We start from the raw sequence: 21,906 nt of genomic DNA, 5'->3' as shown, positions 1-21,906 counted from the left end.
CATTACATGTGTAACATTTATGTCACTCCGCTGTGACCAGCTCCATTCCAAAGTTACTTCGACGCGTCCAGAACTTCCCTTCAAATCTAGCAAACCGTGACGAACAACGCTGAGCCTGGAGCGCATGAACTGTGCGCATTGTATAACAACAGGAGTGATAGTTGCTCGAATGGTGTGTGTATGTATGGTCGACTACTTACTATATTATCACCCACCTTTCTCTCCCTACAATGTTTCTACCGTAACAGACACGAAGCCAGTTCACTTGGAGGGCGCATTTGCATGCATTTGCATTGTCAGCCTACCTATGTTCTACTAATGATATTCGAACATGCGTTCCAATCCTCTCGCACGTTGCGATTTCATATGCCTGCGAGCGAACCTCGACCAGAGGTATACGAAACTCAATGGAAGGATACTAGGATTGACGAATTAATGACACCTACTCTCTTTCCGTACGCAATTGCTGCAGTATGCACAAGATGGCGAGAAATCATGTCGACAGTTCCAGAGTTCTGGACGCGTGTCGTTATTATCGCCGTTCCTCATGTAGGCTCGGAAACATTTCAGTCGCCAACCCATGCGCACTCGTATTTTGAGTGGTCACGCGATCTCATTTTGGACGTCACTATCATTGATACCAGCGCGAGGGGGTTACCTCTGGAGGAGAACCTGATGACACATCAGGACTCGAGAAAGCTGGTGTAGCTGCAGGATCCAAGTGTCTTGTTCTCCATATTAAGAGGTGCAAAACAATCAGGTATTCCGTTGATAAAAGCTCTTCTCTTCCATACCTTGTCAAGCATTTATTTGGTGTCGCGTCGAAGCTCTCGAACCTTCATCTCGACTGTAGAGTTGACAACGGAGGTGACGCTATAAAACCGACGAAAGCTGAGGTCGCAGAGCGCAAGTCTTGGCCCTTCATAGCTCCTGATCTCTATGAGCTCAAGATCAGTGGACCAAGCTTTCGTGATTTATGTGTAGCGAGGTCTTCATGGTTGGGTGTGTCGAAGTGCCTTCGATATCTTGTCATTTCACATTATCGACCGTCATCATGGAATGGGGACCTTAGCTTCTCCATGTACAACATAGTCAACGTCGTGGCGCAGGTTGATTCGCTCCACTCACTGACGCTCACGGACGTCGAACTTGACCCCATTCGCAGTGTTAGGAAGAATTACGCGTTCGAACGTCCAAACTTTAGTTCGATTATCTTCGAGGACGTCGGAGTCAAGGTTCTGAATGACTTCTTCCGCCTGTCTAAAGAAAATTACTTCGAGTTCATCGCGATCGTTCGTAGTCAGGTTGACTCACTGAGAAGGATGGCACCATCACACAGTCTTTTGCTAAAGGACCTCATTGGAGAAGACTGAGGGCAATCGCGACATGAGGTAGTTGTACGAGTTACCGAGAACGTTATAAACAGAGCCCAAGTAGTAGCCAAACGCAGCTAATAAGTATTATTTGCAAGCCACAATAAAAGTACTAAAGGAAAGACAGGGAACTCACTATTTCCTATGGCATCCAAAGTAACACAAGAGAGCGAGGAAAATATGCCAGGCACCACATAGGCTGGTCTTCAGCGCCTTTCATAGCAATCCTTTTCGTCCACCCCACTTGACGGACGACTGCTCAACAAGCAAAGCACAAAGGTTTCGTTCCAATTTTCGTGAATACATTCTCCGGGAGATAATCGAGAGTGTTCTTCGTAACGAACAATGCTCGGCATCGCTTCTGAAATATGGACACAAATACCTTCGACTCTAGACAACCAAAATTGAGGGTGAGGTGACTTTCTTGTCTCTTGTGATCCTCCTACCAATGAAAACCGAACCCGAGACAATGTCAGGTCAATGTCAAAAATCGAGGGAGCGACCGACGCGTCTTACCTTCTGCCCAAACAAGACCAGTGGCCCATTCACCATATTTCGGGAAATGATATCCCGAGGTCTGGAAGATGTATTGAAGGGCCTTGGGGTTCAAAATGGTCAGTCCAAAATGGAAATGGTAGTATGGTGAGGAGCATCTATGGACAGAGTCAATATTCGTGAGTCATTGATCTGGAACTGCTCCGAGATGATATAATCCATATGAGAAATATTCATTCTCGTGACGCCTTCAAACATCCTGTGAATATCTGATGTCTCATTACTACCTGCCAACCTCGATAAACCCAGACCAATATTTGATTGATCGCCAGTACTATTTGAAGCCCAAGACAAGACGCAAGACGCAAGCTGTTTCTGAGACAAACCAAACCACTTTCCATTTAAGTGTGTATGCAAAGCCACCTCGTAGAATGGTGAAGACGATATAAAAATATCAAAAGAAGCTTTGCGAAGAGAAAGGGAATAATAAATACGCGTGTTATAAAGTTACTGGAGCAGCTAAAAGGCCTAGAGAGACAATGATATGGTATGTCTAATGAAACAATGGAAAGGTTTGAGCGACCAAGAAATGAACACGAATTTTAGAAAAACGATAGCACGGACATGATGATGTACAGAGGTTGGATGAAATTTGGGGATGAGGCTTTGACCTGTTCGGCGATAAATGACGAAATGCTGCGATGTGTTTCTTATAAGACTTCTCCATTCCGTAGTTCTCCCCTCAACGACGTTTGCGACCACTCAATCGTGCCTACTGAATTCCTCCTGTGTCAAGTTCAAGACGAAGGTTGTCTTGAAATTCTTCGGTGGCTCAATGAGTTTTACTGGCTTGGCCGAGACACTGGATTTCAAAGGCTGTGAGATAGAAGCGAAAGGACGGAGAGGCTGTGAGCTGGGGAATTTGTGTGTACGAGTTGGCATAACCCTCGACTGCGCATTGATAGGGTTGCGGGCAGAGGGAGCAAGTGGTGAAGACACGTATGAACCAGGACGGAAGGTCTGGAATGGCGCGGAGACTGCAGACATTGTGATAGTAGCTGTGGAAAGTAGTGTGAGCGAGGATGGAGGATGCTGAAGATATAGAGGAAAGAGACGCCTAGAACGTGTGCTCACCCATTAAACTTTGTACACAAGGAAAAGGGCACGGAACAAAGTTTATGAAGAGGCAAGGGCGCGAAGGATATGAACTGAGAAAGGAAGAGAAAGGTAAGAAAGACAGTGAGGATGCCCAGTCGCAGACGGACAGTCGTTTGTAGATTAGTTTATATAGTCGGTCGATGCGCCCAACAATCCTCTGGGGTACTTGAGATGCAGGGGAGAGTCTACCACCAAACATCGTCACTTACATAGTCTTGGGGTTTCGGCATTCTCGGCACTCTATCGCCGTATCTCACAAACATGTCCAAATATCTGATGGCGCATCATTTCCATCTGCTCCCTTTCCGTATCCCAGTCCACAGCATACACAAGGCTGTCCGCTCCAGCTTATCGTACACCTAGCATCTGGCCCGTGTTCTCCCCAGCACACATCATTACGCTCTTCGTGTCAGCCAGAGACGCGTCTTATCGCGCATATAACCATGCGGTGTTTGGTGGAAGTTTGACGAAGAGTCCAACCCCAACCGTTTGACTACCTTCACGTCATACTAAATTTCTGTTTCGGCCAATCGGGCACACCCGGACTCCGGCTTCTCAGCCACCTATCCACTCTCCCAGCAGCCTCCACGCTGAACAATGATCATGTCCAGATGCCTCTACCAGGTACCGCAGTAACCAGGCGTGAAGTCAGCAGGTAAGCTCGCCGTCATCAAAGCATCATTGCAGCATCACCTTGGGCTATTTGCAAAGAGCACACCTTATAAAGGCTTCCAACGCTTTATATGCGGGCTGTAGGTTCATTCACACCCCGTGCGCTCCGTGTCTTTGGTGAGAGAATCCGCAGTTTCCACATTCACACACGGAGAACCGTTTCGACGGGATGAAATTAACCCCACAACTTGAACTAAGCTTAACTCCATGGCGGTGTCATTACTCACCGCACAAGTTTTATGTTTATTTGGTTTCTGCCTGTAAGTCGTGTTCTTTTGGCTGACTAGCATTGCCCCCCATGACCCCCACGGACAAGGTACTCATTCCCCAATCCCTCGGCCTTACCATGCATTGGGGATCTTTCTATACTACAGATGAGCGACTTGCCCTGCTTCGGAGTTCTCTCTTGACATTTCGGTAAAGGTCAGCCTCAGCATAGAACAGCCATTTGAGGATGCAACCAGTCTAGCCTCGCGCATCTCGGCGAACTGGAACTTGTGGTTAATGCCTGTCTTTATCTCGAGCCGATTGCTGTCCTCGTCTTCCCGCATTCGGAAGTGGAAGATTCTCAATCTCTACCATTCGGAACCCACATGTAAATGTTACTACCAATAGTCTATATCTTTGTAATCATTTTTGATCCTCTTGATCAAAGTCTATCATCTGCGCAATCGCACATATCGGTGCCTGACTAGGCCCCTCCTGTCATAACTTACTACTACAGCACTGGCTCCCATCAGGCAGGTCAGCATATCAAGATATCAGGGCCTCCCTTGGCGACTGGGCACAAGATGCATTGCCTACAGCTCGAGGCAATGACAGTGCTATTGTGAAAGCGACCACTCAGCAAGGCAAATCATGATATTAAACGTATTTCCATTTAATTCCATGCGAAAGTACAACATAACAACTGCAGCGCGACTAAAGCCCTGCAAGCAAAGCGACCAAAACTACCAATGCAACTGGCCGTCCCCATCAACCAACCAGCACCGAGCTAGCTCAGCGAGTATATCAAGATTTTTAAAACCATAGGGGTGTGACAGTGAAAAGTAGATGCCGTTCCCTAGCTCCCTAATCCAGATGCAAGCATTGGGATTCGAGAGAACGCCCAGGCGTCAGAACGGAGGGGGTAGAAGATGTGAGAATATATCCTATGTGCTGGGAATAATGATAAAGTGTAAGTGAAATAAGCAATAAAGAGCTCCCATGATCAGAGCCTAGGGGCATCCATGGCGACGGTCACCAACGGGGCAAAGTGACCGATGTTGGTTTGGGAGAGGGTACTCTACTTAAATAGAGTCCCAGACCCAAGTCATGCCATCGATACGACCGATTGACTGGTCAGCCAACTGGCTGAAAGCAGATGGTGAGAAGTCCAGATCAGTGATGGCGCAGCCAGTGCAGCGGTCAGTGATGGTGACCGTGACACTTTTGCCTTGGTCTATTTAAAACGACTTTAGAAATTTTTTCAAAAGCAGAGAGTGAAGCATTGAACGTACAATTCGCCGTCACCTTCTGGTTGCAAACGGGGTTGTCGTTGGGATTGACACCGTTATAGCCGCTGGAAAATGTCCAAAGTTGAGAAAAACGCTCATACATCAACCATTGATGTACTCACGGGAAAACATCAAAGAGCAGATGTGATACAGCGGCAATATAATCGGTATCAGTGTTGGTGATTCCACAAGCACCAAGACCCGTCGCGTAGTATGTACCTACCCAACGCAGATATAGTGAGATACCGAACAATAAGGATCAAATAAAATGATGTACCTTCACCAGTCTGGGTACCAATCAGGAAGCTAGGCTCACCCGCAGAGGTCTGAACGGGAGCAGCGCTGCTGGTAGGAGTGGCGGTGGTTGCAGGAGGAGGAGGAGTTGAGGTCGTCGTAGGGGGAGGAGGTGCGGGCGTGCTCGTCGTCTGGGGAGCAGGAGCTGGCGACGAAGTGGGCTGAGCAACTGGCGACGATGTGGTAGGAGCAGCAACGGATGATGATGAAGAGGCGATGCTCGGTGAAGGTGCAACGTTAATGGGTGCAACGCTGGACGAAGGAGCAGGGGAAGCACTGGTAGAACTCGAGCTTGAGCTTGAGCTTGAACGAGCTACGCAGCGCTTGTTCAGCGAACGTTTGCGTCTGCCCGACGAAGAGGCCTGGGCCGGGATGGCGATCGCCTGGTCAACAACTGGTGCGGGGCTCTGAGCGTGAGCTGCGACAGCACGGTGGTGGTTGAACGCGTTGCGGGAGAAATGAGGGGTGGTAAGAGCGGTCGCGGAAAGCGCGAGGTAGAACAAGACAAGGCACTTCTTGAAAGACGACATTGTTAAGCGAGGGATGTATTGACAAGTGAGAGGCTTTAAAGAGGGAGGGCGCTTTCTCGTTGAACTCTTGAATAAAGACTGACAGAGGCTTTATATAAAAGAGAAAAGAAGCCGGAAAGAGGAAGGGGGGGGGACTCGATGAAGACGGAAAGGAAGAGAAAGAAGAGGATTGTGGCGACTCGACAACAATCAGCGATTAAAAAGGTTGGACACCGTGAGGCAACTATTTCCAGGGTGCCTGCCGAGCTTAGTCAGCTTACATACCCGGCCAAACTCGTCCGTGATCAAAGGTCAGTTTGCAGGCCGACCCAGCGGCTGTTCTTCGCCCATTATTCTCAACGTGGCCCATACAAACACGTTTAGGGTGCCCGCGGGTTTCAGATGCCAGCAACACAGCATTAGCCACATAGGATGTCGACGAGGTATGGGCAAAGCCTTTGTACATTGATGACTGCGCATTTCTAAGGTGACCGTGTATACTGGCGTGTATAATCGATCTGGTGGTACAGACTTCCAAAGAATTCCAACTACTGCGACGGGATTTTCATCAGCTACATGCTGACGCCATCCATTGCATTGCGCCAGCATTTACCAATTGGCGTCATGAGTGTTGCTTAGTGGCAGAAATATGTACTGGGGAGAAGGGGGATATCTTGATACCGCGGATTCCAGTAGTTCCCAGGTGCTGATAGAGTTTCTGAGCCTCCTTGATTCTGCAAACAAAAATAGAAGAGTCGACGTTCAGCTTCAGGTGTCATCGTAGAATGTCGAAGCACAGCAAAACGTCCACTGAATAGGTATACAGTTACCATGATATGTGATAAGAGTCGATAGACACCGTGGGCAAGAGCCATGACTGAGTGTCCCGAGTACTGGTGTAAGGTTTCGAGGATTCGGAAGCGTAATTCATAAGCTTAACCATGTAAATTTGCGGTACCAGTTTAGGAGGAGCCGCAGGAAAATCAGGCAGACTGGTAATATGAAATGAAGTATTCGTGATGAGATCGCCACAGCACATCACTTTAAGATTTAAGACTATTTCGACCACGGAGGACGTCCAATATGATGTTTCGTCGTGAGTATGCATGCGGCATCTTACCATCCAAATGATTTAGCGAAGTAGACGGCTTTCATGAGTGGTCGTAGAGCGCACACATGACGAAAATGACGAATCGTGGTCTACTGCAATAATGGGGTGACGGTGAGCTGCGGAACAGGAACCCAAGGATGAAAAGAAAACGACTTTTGCAGGAGGCCTAGGTCACTGTACCACGCCCATGACTCACAGATGTCTGAGAAATAGCGAAATGTGATTGGCGGGAAACTGGAAGAACGGAAGGTCTTCCTTGTCGGACACGGATGTCTCGTCCACGGGTATGTTTGGGGTAGATGATCTAATCTACGGACCTCGGACAGGTGAGCTTTGTGCGGTCCCTTGGTTTTGTTTTAATTTTGCCATTAGAATTGAACACGTTTAAGCAGGGAGTTAACGAGGCACGTACCATTTCGATTAAAATATACATTGAACCCTTAGCAGCTCGTATGTCCTGTAACATATTTCAGGAATTCAAGTCAACGTCGCGTTCTGGGGGGTGACTAATGTAGCTGAACCACTGGAATGATCCATCAGAAAGCTACAGGTCCTGAATCCACACCTTTTGGCATGAACTTGACAGTGACACCAAGCCTGGCGCTCCGAGCCTGGATCTGTCAGGGAGACAGACACCTTGCATAGGGCAGTATTGCTTAGTAACCGTGCCCATGGGATCATTAGATCCTGGCTAGGGTATCTAAGAGTTACTTATATCAAGGGTGTTGATTCCCATCGTGTGCGAGTGAGCTATATGGAGGTTCAGCTTTTTTAGGAACACAAAGTAAACTGTTTCAAGATGCTTTCGCGCACAGCGAGGCTGATGCCTTTGTATGTTTTTCTTTGTTTGATATCCAAACACGCGTCCATCTTGATGAATCCGCAGTCCGCCAGTTTTACACAGATCCCAATCATTACTCATTAATCATTCCCTGTTCAGGCCAAGTTGAACGAAAATTATTAGTTTGGAAGTTTGCTGATGAGCTATTCTGCCTTTGTGAGTGTAACCGTGGCAAAGTCGGAAAAAGATGGTGGAGCGAGGTCACTTGGTGAGCGTCTTCTCCAGCTACCTTTAGTCCAAAACGCTTGGTGTTCTCAAGTCGCTAGTTTCAATCCATGTAGTATACTGAAGCTTGAAGTTCGACAGGCTAACGATGTTGTTCCATAGCCAGTGCTTAACTAGGGCATGTGGTTTCATCCGAGCTTGTGTCCCTGTACAGCAGACTCCGATGTCAGGTCCCTCAGGGCGCATCAGCCAACAGCCGAACGTCGTTACAAATCGCATTTCAAGCATTTCTAGTTGCCTCTGATGAAGTTGTCTCTATCTCTATGAAGGCTTTCAAGTCGTTTGAACCACGTGGTAAAACCCCTCTGAAGTGGTCACGGTACTGTTGCGGGATATCTCCGACAAAGCCCCGATAAACCTGCTTGATCTCTTATTTTTTGGCCTTTCGCACCCATCGTTCGTATCGGGCTTCCGACAATGAGATAGAGAGAAACCATATATATATCTACAAATGTAACGGAAGTGCAAGAATCTTCGTACGAACCTCTATCTCATCGACCCCTTTCATTTGAACGCAATCTCTAGCAGCAGTATGTCTGACTTCACAGGAACTTGGTTTATCACAGGGTGAGCTTTACGTCGTTTCGTTATCTGTTGTATATTCTAGAGATTGATTCGCTGTGTCCGACGATAGTGCTTCCCGTGGCATTGGCTTGGAAATGACGAAACAACTCTTAACCTCTCCTACTACCACCGTTTTTGCGACATGTCGCTCCCCAGCTACTGCTACTGGTCTGCATGCACTGAAATCGTCTGCTGGGGTAAAGGGAACACTGCATATAGTCCAACTTGACGTTGCAGACGCGGCATCCATAGAAAGCGGCGCGAAGGAAGTATTGAAGTTATTGAATGGCAAGGGCCTCGACTATGTGTTCAACAATGCCGGAATCGTATGTTCTCTTGTTTCATTCATTTCGCTCAATGAAGTAGATGGTCGTATAAATAGAATCTCGGAGCAGATTTCGCATTCAATTTTTCACCTGAAGACCTGCTGAAAAGTATAACGTCAAATGTCATTGGCCCTGCACTTATCTCGCGTGCTTTATATCCTGCTATTGAGAAGAGCACTCGGAAAGTCGTTGTAAATATGACGAGCGGATTGGCTAGCATCCAGAGTAACCATGGGCCCAAGGCCACGAGCTACAGCATCAGTAAATGTGCTCTCAATATGCTGGTACGTACCCGCTTTCTCTTTACTTAGTTCCAGTAGGCTGACATCTACGGACAGACTTATAAGCAAGCGCGAGAAAAACCAGATCTGATCCCTTTCGTTGTTGATCCTGGATGGGTCAAGACTGAGATGGGAGGTCCTGGTGCGATGCTGGAGCCTCATGAATCTGTATCTGGGATATTGAAGCATGTATCGGGTGCTACGCCTGATTGTGCTGGAAAGTTCTTTGGCTATCGGGGGAACGAGATTCCTTGGTGAATACAATGAGTTACGGAGATGTACGTTGGGCATATACACAGCCTGGCAATACTGTCCTCCGTCATATCCCAGACCAATCATATCATCAAGTCCACATCATGATAGCTCCTTGACACTGTCCTGCCCTCGTACGCATACAGCTTGATACAATGGTTGATTTTCTACTTCATATGATCTATGTAGTGTACCCTGACGAGGGGGAGTTTGTATGATAATACATTTATTAAATACTTCCCCAAGCTCACCTCAACCTCAAGGCAGTGCGGACATATCTGAGCGCGTGCTGGTTAGCCACATTGCACGTGAGGTTGAGGTGTTCTCACTCAACATTGTACTCAACAATTCCCAAACAAACATCGAGTGCCAGTGGTGCTTACCACATGGGTAAGCTGGAACAGCGGCGTGATACTTGTCATGAGTGGTCTGGGCACTGCAATCCCAGAAGTCCCAGTCAGATGCTTTCTGGACAATGCAACCTCTCAATTGAAAGATAAGGTATCAATGTTGCTAATGTACAGTGGTCATTTGGTTACGGTTCGATTTTGGACACCGATATTAAACTCAGTCAATTTTTGTTCGAAGGCCGATAAACTGTAAAGGATTATTTTGTAGATATGCAAATAATGATTAATGATCACCGACAGCTTAATTAAGATTGTGAATTGATCACGAGCATCTTGACAGGATTGAGAGCCAAACAAAAATATATTGTCATATACACACTTTCAGGACATATAGAGATACATGACAGCTCAAGACCCGTAATCAATAATGTGTGATATTGAGAGATCAAGTTTCAATCAAAGAATGGAGTGTGGGGAGGGGCATGCAAAGTTCAACATGTATTCCAAGAAAAAAACTGCTCAACGACAAACACTGTGGGGATCGACTTATAATAGCTAGACTTGCAGTGTGATCTTACAGTGATTTATTTGTAAAAATATACCAATTATATCTAAGGAAAATATGAAGCAAAATTTTAAAATATAATCTCTAATATCATTTGCCTGTCCTCACAGCTTTGAGTCTGGAATTTTCAGTAAAATCATTGTACTACTGTCTCATATGTTATATAGAAAATATTTACAAAATGATCATGCTCAAGGCAGGCAACATAAATAGAATAACCGGTAGATAATATTTATAAAATTATCCAAGGATCCACTCTAAGTTGCATTATCATTGATCCTAAGCATTTGTTATGAAACATATCAAACTCGTATCTTCCTTATATTCAACCCTTATCCTGCCAGCTGAGTTATTCCAAATCTTATCTAAATGTTTGTTGTCATTACACCATCATCATGATGCCCAGTGAAAAGCTATCTAGAAATATGGAAAAAGCTTGAAATAATGTAAACATGTAAATATATAGACAAACGACAACATATCATGGAAATTAGTGATCAAGTGACTCATTGGCATGTAAGGAATGCTGCATAAGATCCATAATCAAGATTGGTGTTGCACATAATATATTGATTGTCGCTTTCTTGCTTTCTTGCATATTTTTATAGACTCAAACAGATATTTAGAGTATCAGTCATTAGCTATATGCGTCATCATACCAGTATACTGTTATATATACCACCAATGGTTCTACCGTCACCCTGTTCCTTACCATCACCTCAAATCTTCACATTGACTCCCTCATCCCAGCTTTGATGGTTCCCAAATGCCAAACCACAAGCAGCTGTGGTGAGGTGTCCTCACATACACCACTGGTACCAATTATTCCCCCACTACTGAAACCACCTAGCAAATGAATAGTGCCAACAAAGGCTTTCACACCAATGTCAACTTTTGATGTAACAACCAAGAGTTAGTTACTCTGGCGCACACAGGAACACACTATAAAGGTAGTGGAAGATGGGGAGTGGGTACCCCTTGGGCTGCAGTGAGTTAGTTGGTATACAACAGGAGGACTCGCTGAGGAGTCTCCTGGATCTATTGTGGTTTATATACTACTACAGTTTGTTTGTACATGTGTACTATACAGTTGATGAAGGCAGTGGCTGATGATGTCATAGGGCCTAGCCCGTATGGCCAGCTCCACTGCGTGAGAGAGTTTAAGTCTAAAAGTAAAAGAAAGGCAACGCGGCGCGAGAAAGGGAAATGCCGCGTGGCAATTTAAAGTATAAAGTTAAAACGGAGAATAAAAGGAAAGGAGATGTCCGGAAATTGTGTTATCGTAACATTTGATCCCCCAAGCAATTATTTCTGATCAATTTTTACAGGAATTTCTGTGCTATCAAATAGTGTGCAAACAATCCAGCTTAATGGCACCAGTGACAATTCATGCAGTATTGGAACAAATTGGCAGTGTACGGAAAACAGGTTTGTTTGTTCTCTCTCTAGCCTAAAATTGTTCTGATTTTATTCCAGGTTTATACAGAGAGGTCAGAATAAAAGGTACACATATTGATTTACTATCTACATTTTGTTTACTGACTATACATCTAGAAACTAGCAGCTTCCATGGTGGATTGAAGAGATTCCTGGTGTTACATTTTCAGGCATTATTTTCGAGTTTTTTTGCAGTACTTGTTACGATAACACAATTTTCGGACCTTTCCTTCATTTTCATTCTCCGCTTTAACCTTGTATACTTTAGCTTTCACACATGGTGCGCGGCACTTCCCCTTTTGTTCAAACTCCTCTTTCTCGCGCCGCATTGCCTTCTTCTTATTTTAGATACAACTCTCTCACACAGTGGAGCTGGTCATGCGGGCTAGACCCCATGACATCATCAGCCACTGACTTTATCAACTGTACAGTACATAAGTACAAACACTCTGTATTAGTATATATACCCCAATAGATCCAGGAGACTCCTTAGCGAGTCCTCCTGTTGTTAACCAACAAACTCTCTGCAGCCTAAGGGGTAATCACTCCCCATCCACTACCTTTATAGTGTGTTCCTGTGTGCGCCAGAGTAACTAACTCTTGGTTGTTACATTAGGACTCGCTCCTCTACTCTCTCGCACATTGTGCAAAAGTCCCACTGGGCACCCGGACTCCAGGGTGAAGGAGATTTGGTTATTGGTTGGCAATATCCTGCATAGCAGATAGGTGCGCTCCTAGCGACGGCCTTGTAGTGCTTTGGGAGAAGAACCAATACCTTCAATATGCGGCCCCCAGCGTTAAGGGGAGTATTTAGCTCAGCAGTCGGTGTGGAACCACTGTTGATTAGAATTTACATACAAAACTCCACTTTCTCTTTCCTCTGACCAGGCCGGGCACTTGCCTCCGCCAGTCTGGAGAAGGGTTGACAGCTTAACAAGCGGACCACCCCCTGACAACCGTTCGGACCAGGGTTTCATACAAATACTTTATATATACAATTTCAAATACTATAGTGTGGGTAGTCGGAGATTGAGATCCGATACTCAGCTGGGAAGAGGTTGATCCGCAGATAGCAAGTGGGGACCCCCAGTTACCTTTTTTTTTACATTACCAAAGAGAATAAGTTGACATGTTGTCGCAACCGGATATCAACAGTCTGCTGCACAACATGCGTGCGCAGATTCAGGCATTAACTATGCAACTCGCTGAGCTACAGGCAAACCCCCCTGCAGCAACCCCCTTGGTAGAGAAAAAGTTCAATAAGAAAGTCAAAGTCGTCACTGACCCTGGCACCTTCGAGGGAGACAGAGCGCAATTTGCCGAATGGTGGATCAAACTCCAGATTTGGGTTAAGGCAAACTGGGACGCATTTGCCGATGACTTTGAGGTAGCCACTGCGGTGCTATCTCAACTAAAAGGACCTGTGGCGGGTTGATACACCCAAGTAAGACTTCAGGAGTGCTACACCGCAGGAGTGTGGCCCACCTGGGACAATCTCAAAGTAGAGATCGAAAAATATTTCAAGCCGCAAGCTGAGCATGACTGGGCGCGTCAGCAAATCCGTTCCTTCAAACAAGGCAACATGAGGATGGATGATTTCGTAACCCGGTTCCTGGCCCTCTCCATCCAAGGGGGTCTTGGTAATGAACATGCAGTGGAGCTGCTGGAACGCAATGTATTAAGAACAAAGCTTGAAGGAAGTGTCTAGCCACTTGCTGAGAGCAATCAGGGACTGGAACTAGAGTCCAATGTGAGTAACTCTATTATTAGAGAGTATAACAGGTATACGGTACCTAGAGTCCAATGTGAGTAACTAGAGAATAGGAAGCACTGGACTCTGCAGTACTGTCCGAAGTTTTGTAAACAAAGGTAAACAAAGCAGCCACAAAGGCGAAATAATAGAGAACACAATCAATAGTGAATGATAGAAGAATAGATAGAGAAAGGAATGAAAATATATAGTTAGCACAAAGGTGCAGAATCACCAAAACTAACAGGCCTTGTGCCTATTTATCACATAGTTTGTCGCCTACAGAGCGCAACTATCAAATTTACGACAAAGAGATGCTGGCCATTATTAGAGCCTTAGAGCACTGGCGGCACTACTTAGAAGGTGTTAGACACCAATTTGAAATTTGGACCGATCATAAAAATCTGGAGTATTTTATGACGGCCTGAGACTTGAACCGAAGACAGGCCCGCTATGCGGTGTACTTGTCAAGGTTTAATTATAAATTAATTCATAAGCCTGGAAGCTCTATGGGGAAAGCGAACACTTTGTCCAGAAGAGAGGATCATGCCAACGGCATTGAAGATGTCAACAAAGGTGTTACCCTGATAGACCAATCAAGGGTTGCCAATGTTAGAATCAGGCAGGATTCCAATCTTCTGGAAATCTTCAAGAAAGACATCTCCTCAGAAAAGAAGGCACACCTTGATGGCAATGAAAACTATTTATGGGAAGACGGGCTCTTCCATTTTAAAGACAAAATCTATGTGTCTGAGTCCGCAAGGATCAAGGCAATAGATAGACATCATGACACTCCAGTGGCTGGGCACCCAGGGTGGCAACGAACAATGGAGTTGATCTCCAGAAACTAAGAATTCTCACAATTCTCACCAACCGCCGGCCGATAAACTTATGCCAAATCCGATACCAGCTGGTCCCTGGCAGGATATATCGGTTGATTTCACGACGGATCTGCCTGAGTCAAATGGGTATAATTCAGTAATGGTGGTAGTAGATCGCTTCTCCAAAGAAGTGGTATTCATACCCACCAATAAAACCATTACCGCTGTTGATGATGAGAACTGCTGTTAGAAAACCACACACAAAAACAAACTAACACACAATCCTCCCAGATTCCACGGAACTTGTGTATGGGCTTTGCCTCCTAGAAAAGTGGAGTGGTCTGGTTGTTCGTGGGGTGGTACGTATAAAGATCCTTCAAAGTAAAACCCAAAGATGTATGAGTGTGGGTTTTCAGGAGGAGGGATAGTTGAATTTATAGAAGATAGGGGCTTAGTGACGAGTATAGATGAGCACTACCTTGCTAATCGTAGCACAAGGTAGGTTTGAGAATGACGAGATAACGAGTTTCCCAGTGATAGCAGGCTCCTGATGCACGAACTGTAGTGCTCAGAAGGACTCTAATCGAAAGGGATGACAATGACTTTCAAAAGTGATGAGTGACGATGACAGCAGTTAACAGTGGTAGCAGTGGGAAGTGTTGTGACCACACTGGATCACAAGTAGCAGTAAGGAGTGGACTTGAGATTAGAGAAAAAGTCTGGATTGGAGTTCTTGTTGTTTTTTTACAAGGTAAAATACAGGGGTTTTTATAGTACAAAAAAGGTAGGCTATGCACAGTATAGCTGTGCAAAAAGAATGAGAAAGAACATGAAGGAAGGAATGTATGCTGACAAATCCTGCGTAGGTAGTACAGGATAAGATTGTCAAAATAAGGGAAGAAAAGAGATAAAACAATGAATGCTGTGTAAGTAATGTCACAGGTTTGTACAGCCATAAAATAAAGTCCAATAACAGAAAGAGGGCAAGAAAATTGTGATGTCATGAGAAGATGCAGTAAAAAAATGATAAAGCAAAACAATATCAGTATCAACACAGTTCCTTTATTGTCAGTCAGGCATTCTAAAAAAATATGTGTCCATAAAAATGATTCAAAAATCAAAAATAATCGCACTGTAAATGAATGTTCTGCTGAAAAAAAGAAACTGGAGCCACCGGTCCACCACCTAGTCCAAATCCGACAGTTCCATGGCCTTACCAACGGACTGGTTGTGTTGGACCACCTGGTCAAACAAGGGAGGGAGAGGAGTAGTTCCAATTTGGAACAAGTGAGTCCCAGGCAGCGTGTGGTAGGTGTAGCTGTAGCGAAGACGATGGACAAAAGATAAGTGTACCCAAGTGAATGGGACAGCGATGAACATGGGTGACGCAAGGGGATGAACCTTCTCCAGCTCAAAAACTACCCACCCACGCTCCAACCAGGCAAGACGAGCAACCAATGTTTTGATAGTATATGATGGCAGATCGACGTCATGAAGATAGACCTGTTGCCCTATTTGGACTGGCCGCCGGGGCTTTGCTGATATCAGCAGTGGCACGTGGTAGTCAACGGATTGGCGACGGAAGCGGATAGGAAGTGGTGACATCAGAAATGGTGGGGGTGCAAATAAGATGAGGAGGAGGAGGGTGGAGGTGACGAAAAAGTGGATTAGAATGGGGATCCAGAAATGACCATCAGGTGAGAATAAAAAGGAGAGGAAGGGGCCCATGGTGGGGCTAGGCAAAGGAAGGGGAGTAAGGGAAACGACAAAAGCGAGGGCGCAATGCAATGTGTAGCCAGTGGCGACGCAAAAATTTGCCAAAATGCCAAAATGCCAAAAGTACTGAATGGAAAAGCAAAGGTGAGCGTGACTGGATTGCCTAATAGAGGTGGTGTTGATCAGCCACAAGTTCGAAAAAGGCAATATTAATTACTATTCCACGTGGCACTGTGCCTGTGTGGCGCAAAGGCGAGTCTTTTTGAATATTCGCTTCATTATTAACACCTGTCCATGCTACCAATCAACTTTGGTGCATGACACCGCCGCTGGTACGGCAAATTTATTTAAAGACTGTATGGTCCATTCATGGATTACCAGAAACGGTTATTTCTGATAGAGGACCTCAATTCGCTAGCGGATTTACGAAAGAATTATGCCGGATGCTGGGCATCAAACCTAAATTATCAACAGTGTTCCATCCGCAGACTGATGGACAAACGGAGAGACTCAACCAGGAGTTGAAACAATATCTCCGGATATTTATTAATGATAGCCAGACGGATTGGGCCAAGTGGCTAAAGATAGCCCAGTTCTCTTATAATATCAAACAGTCGTCGGCTACAGGAAAGGCACCATTCGAGGTTACTAGATCGTTGTCATGCACCAAAGTTGATTGGTAGCATGGACAGGTGTCAATAACGAAGCGAATATTCAAAAAGACTCGCCTTTGCGCCACACAGGCACAGTGCCACGTGGAATAGTAATTAATATTGCCTTTTTCGAACTTGTGGCTGATCAACACCACCTCTATTAGGCAATCCAGTCACGCTCACCTTTGCTTTTCCATTCAGTACTTTTGGCATTTTGGCATTTTGGCAAATTTTTGCGTCGCCACTGGCTACACATTGCATTGCGCCCTCGCTTTTGTCGTTTCCCTTACTCCCCTTCCTTTGCCTAGCCCCACCATGGGCCCCTTCCTCTCCTTTTTATTCTCACCTGATGGTCATTTCTGGATCCCCATTCTAATCCACTTTTTCGTCACCTCCACCCTCCTCCTCCTCATCTTATTTGCACCCCCACCATTTCTGATGTCACCACTTCCTATCCGCTTCCGTCGCCAATCCGTTGACTACCACGTGCCACTGCTGATATCAGCAAGCCCCGGCGGCCAGTCCAAATAGGGCAACAGGTCTATCTTCATGACGTCGATGTGCCATCATATACTATCAAAACATTGGTTGCTCGTCTTGCCTGGTTGGAGCGTGGGTGGGTAGTTTTTGAGCTGGAGAAGGTTCATCCCCTTGCGTCACCCATGTTCATCGCTGTCCCATTCACTTGGGTACACTTATCTTTTGTCCATCGTCTTCGCTACAGCTACACCTACCACACGCTGCCTGGGACTCACTTGTTCCAAATTGGAACTACTCCTCTCCCTCCCTTGTTTGACCAGGTGGTCCAACACAACCAGTCCGTTGGTAAGGCCATGGAACTGTCGGATTTGGACTAGGTGGTGGACCGGTGGCTCCAGTTTCTTTTTTTCAGCAGAACATTCATTTACAGTGCGATTATTTTTGATTTTTGAATCATTTTTATGGACACATATTTTTTTAGAATGCCTGACTGACAATAAAGGAACTGTGTTGATACTGATATTGTTTTGCTTTATCATTTTTTTACTGCATCTTCTCATGACATCACAATTTTCTTGCCCTCTTTCTGTTATTGGACTTTATTTTATGGCTGTACAAACCTGTGACATTACTTACACAGCATTCATTGTTTTATCTCTTTTCTTCCCTTATTTTGACAATCTTATCCTGTACTACCTACGCAGGATTTGTCAGCATACATTCCTTCCTTCATGTTCTTTCTCATTCTTTTTGCACAGCTATACTGTGCATAGCCTACCTTTTTTGTACTATAAAAACCCCTGTATTTTACCTTGTAAAAAAACAACAAGAACTCCAATCCAGACTTTTTCTCTAATCTCAAGTCCACTCCTTACTGCTACTTGTGATCCAGTGTGGTCACAACACTTCCCACTGCTACCACTGTTAACTGCTGTCATCGTCACTCATCACTTTTGAAAGTCATTGTCATCCCTTTCGATTAGAGTCCTTCTGAGCACTACAGTTCGTGCATCAGGAGCCTGCTATCACTGGGAAACTCGTTATCTCGTCATTCTCAAACCTACCTTGTGCTACGATTAGCAAGGTAGTGCTCATCTATACTCGTCACTAAGCCCCTATCTTCTATAAATTCAACTATCCCTCCTCCTGAAAACCCACACCCATATATCTCTGGGTTTAACTTTGAAGGATCGTCATACATACCGCCCCATGAACAACCAGAGCACCCACTGTTCTAGGAGGCAAAGCCCATACACAAGTTCCGTGGAATCTGGGAGGATTGTGTGTTAGTTTGTTTTGTGTGTGGTTTTCTAACAACAGTTCCCATCATCGACAGCGGCTTGGAGCTGGTTAGCGAGATGTTTACTACCAGTCCTTACCCATTGTGCTGGCTGGCTGGGAATGCTACCCAGATCTGCAATATGAAATGGTATCAATGGTTGAGAAAACCTATTAAGGCTATGAGAAGTAAAATGGCAAAGGACACCTCTAGTCCTAAAGTCAGAGGTGCAATGGGGAAAGCGTCTGAAAACCAAGACATGGAATGAAAAGGTAGGGAAAAGTGAATGGTCCTTACAAAATCCACCTGAGCACAGAAGGGGATATATGTATGGCCTCCACAACCTCATTGTTACAATACACAATTTTGGGACCTTTAATTTTCATTTTCCTCTTTAACCTTTTTTCTGTAGTTTTCACACACTGTGCCATGCGGCACTTTCCCTTTTGTTCAAACTCCACCTTCTCGCGCTGCACTGCCTTCCTTCTTATTTTAGCTACAAGTATCTCACACAGTGGAGCTGGTCACACGAGCTGTGCCCATGACATCATCAGCCACTGTCTCCATCAACTGTATAGTACATACGTACAAACAAACCTGTGATAGTATATATACCCCAATAGATCAAGGAGACTCCTCAGCGAGTCCTCCTGTTGTATCCTCACAACTAACTTGTTGAAGCCTAAAGGGTAACCACTCCCTCATCATCCTCTTTATAGTTAGTTCTAGTTGTGCGCCAGAGTAACAAATTCTTGGTTGTTACACCATGCTACCAATCAACTTTGGTGCATGACAATGTCTCGAAGGGTACCTTCACTGTGGATGTCCCGAGGACCACTCCCTATCTGACTTCTACATTTGGAAGTATATGCGGACCACTGACACGGACAGAAATAACATGGAAAACATGCAATCTCAATTCATTGCCCCTTGCGTGCACTGCTTTCTTTACGAGACCTTGTACAACTTTGGTTTGGGCATTGATCACTTGTATACTCATGTGTTTGGCAGAAATGTCGAGAAAAACATCCTTTGGCACTTTATTATTACAGGAGTGGAGAAGCTACACAACATGAACAAAAGGGATGGCAAAGAGAAGGAGATATTTGGATGGGAAGGAGCAGAAGAAAATTCGAGAACCGAAGCACAAGCCAGGTGTCTCAAAATGATCGCAACAACATCTGGGGCTTGGGATCCAACAATGGAGAGTCAAGCTGAGCTAAGGAAATTGAAGTGTGCTCATATAATAAATAATGTGTCTATTTACTATCATATGGAATTAAACTAACTATTTGCTATTAGAAATATGACCACCTATCATGTGATCACAAAAACAAAAATAATAAAACAAGGATGAACACCCTGGATTTGAACCACCGTCTTCGGAAACAGGGCATACATGATTCTATGCTTCGTGCTCACCATCCCGACAAGGACTGTATGGAACTGCTGCACCATACATTATTGTATGATTGGTGCCCACCATCCAGACAAGGACAATATGGAAGTACTAAACCATCATGATGGTGTATACAACAAATAACTCAGTGGTGCATATAGTCCATGTATTGTTGTATGGTTGCTGTCCATCATCCTGACCATGACCAGTACCATATGGGATTACAAAACCATCCTTGTGGTGTATGGTCGCTGCTGTATAGTTATCGGGGTTGATGATATGGTGGACACAGACCATTAATCATCATATAGTAAATATGCACCATCCATATCACACCATGGTTTTTATGATTGCACCATGGTAAAAGCTCAATTTTCAAAATGTTGGTGCATATGGTATCACAACATGATATATGGCTTATGTTTTGATAGGGTGTGGCAACCATATGTAGGCGTTAGATAATAATACATTACTACATCCACACATATATGGTGTCGAAGAACTGCCATCATTAAATCCTAGTCTGGTCCGAAGTAAGGACCTTTGGCAGGAACCCCCACTTTGGTAGTAATAGAGAAGGCACCATGAGCGGCACATTTGGCTTGAACTCAGCATTTTGTGGCTAGTCACACCAGGAAAAAGCACATAAAGGTTTCAGCTGAAACAGCTACTGTAGAGAACAAATGTTATGTATATGAACCCTACTATTGTATCATAACTACGACAATTATGTAGCACCTTGAACCTATATGACTCTGAATATCCCTTTTTTTTTTGCCCGTGTTTTGGTTCAGGTGTGTCTGCAATTCGTAGCGGCGTTTTAATTGGAGTGGCTGACAGTTTCACTATCTCAATGGCTCAGCATCTGTTTGGGATGGAAGAAAAATTTGAAACTAGCGTTGTTTGTCATCTGAGAGCTTCACTATCAACTCTACCGATTCACACAAAGGCTAAGCGGTGAGTTACGCTGGATGAAGCAATAGCTAGCCTTTATTGTGATGCTAAGCCATATTCAATCAGAGCGGTTGAGTTTAAAATTGAGGTGCAAAAGAGCTCAATATTCATGTTATTGGCACCGAAGGGGGGGTTCACACCAAATGGTCTTACTTTGGTGCAGACCTTATTTACAAGATATCGACTTATCATATATTGAATTAGGTAAGCAAGGGAGACTAATTAAATCCAGCCAGCTGTGATCAGATCAAAAGTATGTGGCTTATAGTGGGATACCGTGAGAGTTTGACGGCCTGTCATGTGTCGCCTGCCCCGCAACGTTTTCGGAAAGCGCTGTAATAGGGAATGTTCAATCATTTCCCTCTCAGGCTGTCAGCCACCACCCCCCCCCCCAAGGAAACCCTCGACAGATCCCTGAGGCTGAGGCTGGTAAACGATAACTTTAGCATGGTTTGGTGGTACCTTGCTGTCGGTATATTGTGTGAAGTTTTGATCAGCATTATAGACTGTACATGTACTGAAGCTGCGGTATCGAGCAAACAGTGAGTATGCAGGTGCAACACATTGTTTACATTAAGTTAAGTCTGACCAACTTGGGCAAGGTAAGCTTTGTTGATATTTGCAAGTTTCCACAAAGGCGGTGAGTGGAACAGAATTAAACCAGGTTTATCGATATGAAACTAGCTGTGATGGTGTACTCAATCCGCAGCTTGTCAGTCTTACACTACTGGTCCCATAGTCTCCAGCCAGACTTTTTGTTATATATACGGTCAAAATCCATGGAAGCGCGAGAATCCTTGTACGAATACCCTTCATTTAAACGCAATCTCTAGCAACAGTATGTCTGACTTCACAGGAACTTGGTTTATCACAGGGTGAGCTTTACGTCGTTTCGTTATCTGTTG

General features: G+C 45.0%; 9 protein-coding genes across 9 annotated transcripts; 5 read left to right on the top strand and 4 right to left on the bottom strand.

The window, feature by feature from the left end:
- Positions 1 to 156: 156 nt before the first annotated feature.
- SERLADRAFT_379729 (uncharacterized protein) lies at positions 157 to 884 on the top strand (the record flags this gene model as incomplete). Its single annotated transcript, XM_007314220.1, has 1 exon — positions 157 to 884. One exon carries the CDS (start codon positions 367 to 369, stop codon positions 706 to 708), a length of 342 nt encoding a protein of 113 aa, XP_007314282.1.
- A 137-nt stretch (positions 885 to 1,021) lies between these two features.
- On the top strand, positions 1,022 to 1,513 carry SERLADRAFT_458513 (uncharacterized protein; the record flags this gene model as incomplete). The annotated part of the gene is given in 2 exon segments (XM_007314219.1): positions 1,022 to 1,054; positions 1,074 to 1,513. 1 exon segment carries the CDS (start codon positions 1,080 to 1,082, stop codon positions 1,371 to 1,373), a length of 294 nt encoding a protein of 97 aa, XP_007314281.1.
- Positions 1,514 to 1,986: 473 nt separating this feature from the next.
- Positions 1,987 to 2,521, top strand: SERLADRAFT_379727 (uncharacterized protein; the record flags this gene model as incomplete). Its single annotated transcript, XM_007314218.1, is given in 2 exon segments — positions 1,987 to 2,323; positions 2,337 to 2,521. 1 exon segment carries the CDS (start codon positions 2,141 to 2,143, stop codon positions 2,315 to 2,317), a length of 177 nt encoding a protein of 58 aa, XP_007314280.1.
- A 109-nt stretch (positions 2,522 to 2,630) lies between these two features.
- Positions 2,631 to 2,810, bottom strand: SERLADRAFT_379725 (uncharacterized protein; the record flags this gene model as incomplete). Its single annotated transcript, XM_007314217.1, has 1 exon — positions 2,631 to 2,810. The coding sequence occupies one exon, from the start codon at positions 2,808 to 2,810 to the stop codon at positions 2,631 to 2,633; it is 180 nt and encodes a 59-aa protein (XP_007314279.1).
- Positions 2,811 to 3,341: 531 nt separating this feature from the next.
- SERLADRAFT_458505 (uncharacterized protein) lies at positions 3,342 to 4,357 on the bottom strand (the record flags this gene model as incomplete). Its single annotated transcript, XM_007314216.1, has 1 exon — positions 3,342 to 4,357. One exon carries the CDS (start codon positions 3,986 to 3,988, stop codon positions 3,785 to 3,787), a length of 204 nt encoding a protein of 67 aa, XP_007314278.1.
- A 2,254-nt stretch (positions 4,358 to 6,611) lies between these two features.
- SERLADRAFT_458500 (uncharacterized protein) lies at positions 6,612 to 7,737 on the bottom strand (the record flags this gene model as incomplete). The annotated part of the gene is made up of 2 exons (XM_007314215.1): positions 6,612 to 7,452; positions 7,521 to 7,737. 2 exons carry the CDS (start codon positions 7,572 to 7,574, stop codon positions 7,198 to 7,200), a joined length of 309 nt encoding a protein of 102 aa, XP_007314277.1.
- Positions 7,738 to 8,008: 271 nt separating this feature from the next.
- On the bottom strand, positions 8,009 to 8,433 carry SERLADRAFT_379714 (uncharacterized protein; the record flags this gene model as incomplete). The annotated part of the gene is made up of 2 exons (XM_007314214.1): positions 8,009 to 8,157; positions 8,256 to 8,433. 2 exons carry the CDS (start codon positions 8,400 to 8,402, stop codon positions 8,023 to 8,025), a joined length of 282 nt encoding a protein of 93 aa, XP_007314276.1.
- Positions 8,434 to 8,531: 98 nt separating this feature from the next.
- Positions 8,532 to 9,917, top strand: SERLADRAFT_413262 (uncharacterized protein; the record flags this gene model as incomplete). The annotated part of the gene is made up of 4 exons (XM_007314213.1): positions 8,532 to 8,741; positions 8,809 to 9,064; positions 9,121 to 9,348; positions 9,403 to 9,917. The coding sequence occupies 4 exons, from the start codon at positions 8,707 to 8,709 to the stop codon at positions 9,601 to 9,603; spliced, it is 720 nt and encodes a 239-aa protein (XP_007314275.1).
- A 10,857-nt stretch (positions 9,918 to 20,774) lies between these two features.
- SERLADRAFT_458498 (uncharacterized protein) lies at positions 20,775 to 21,416 on the top strand (the record flags this gene model as incomplete). Its single annotated transcript, XM_007314212.1, has 3 exons — positions 20,775 to 20,835; positions 20,904 to 21,004; positions 21,054 to 21,416. 3 exons carry the CDS (start codon positions 20,797 to 20,799, stop codon positions 21,241 to 21,243), a joined length of 330 nt encoding a protein of 109 aa, XP_007314274.1.
- Positions 21,417 to 21,906: the final 490 nt, after the last annotated feature.

The sequence above is a fragment of the Serpula lacrymans genome (genome assembly GCF_000218685.1).
Source record: "Serpula lacrymans var. lacrymans S7.9 unplaced genomic scaffold SERLAscaffold_2, whole genome shotgun sequence".
Classification (NCBI taxonomy): Eukaryota; Fungi; Basidiomycota; class Agaricomycetes; order Boletales; family Serpulaceae; genus Serpula; species Serpula lacrymans.
This window is presented reverse-complemented; position numbering and strand designations above follow the sequence as displayed.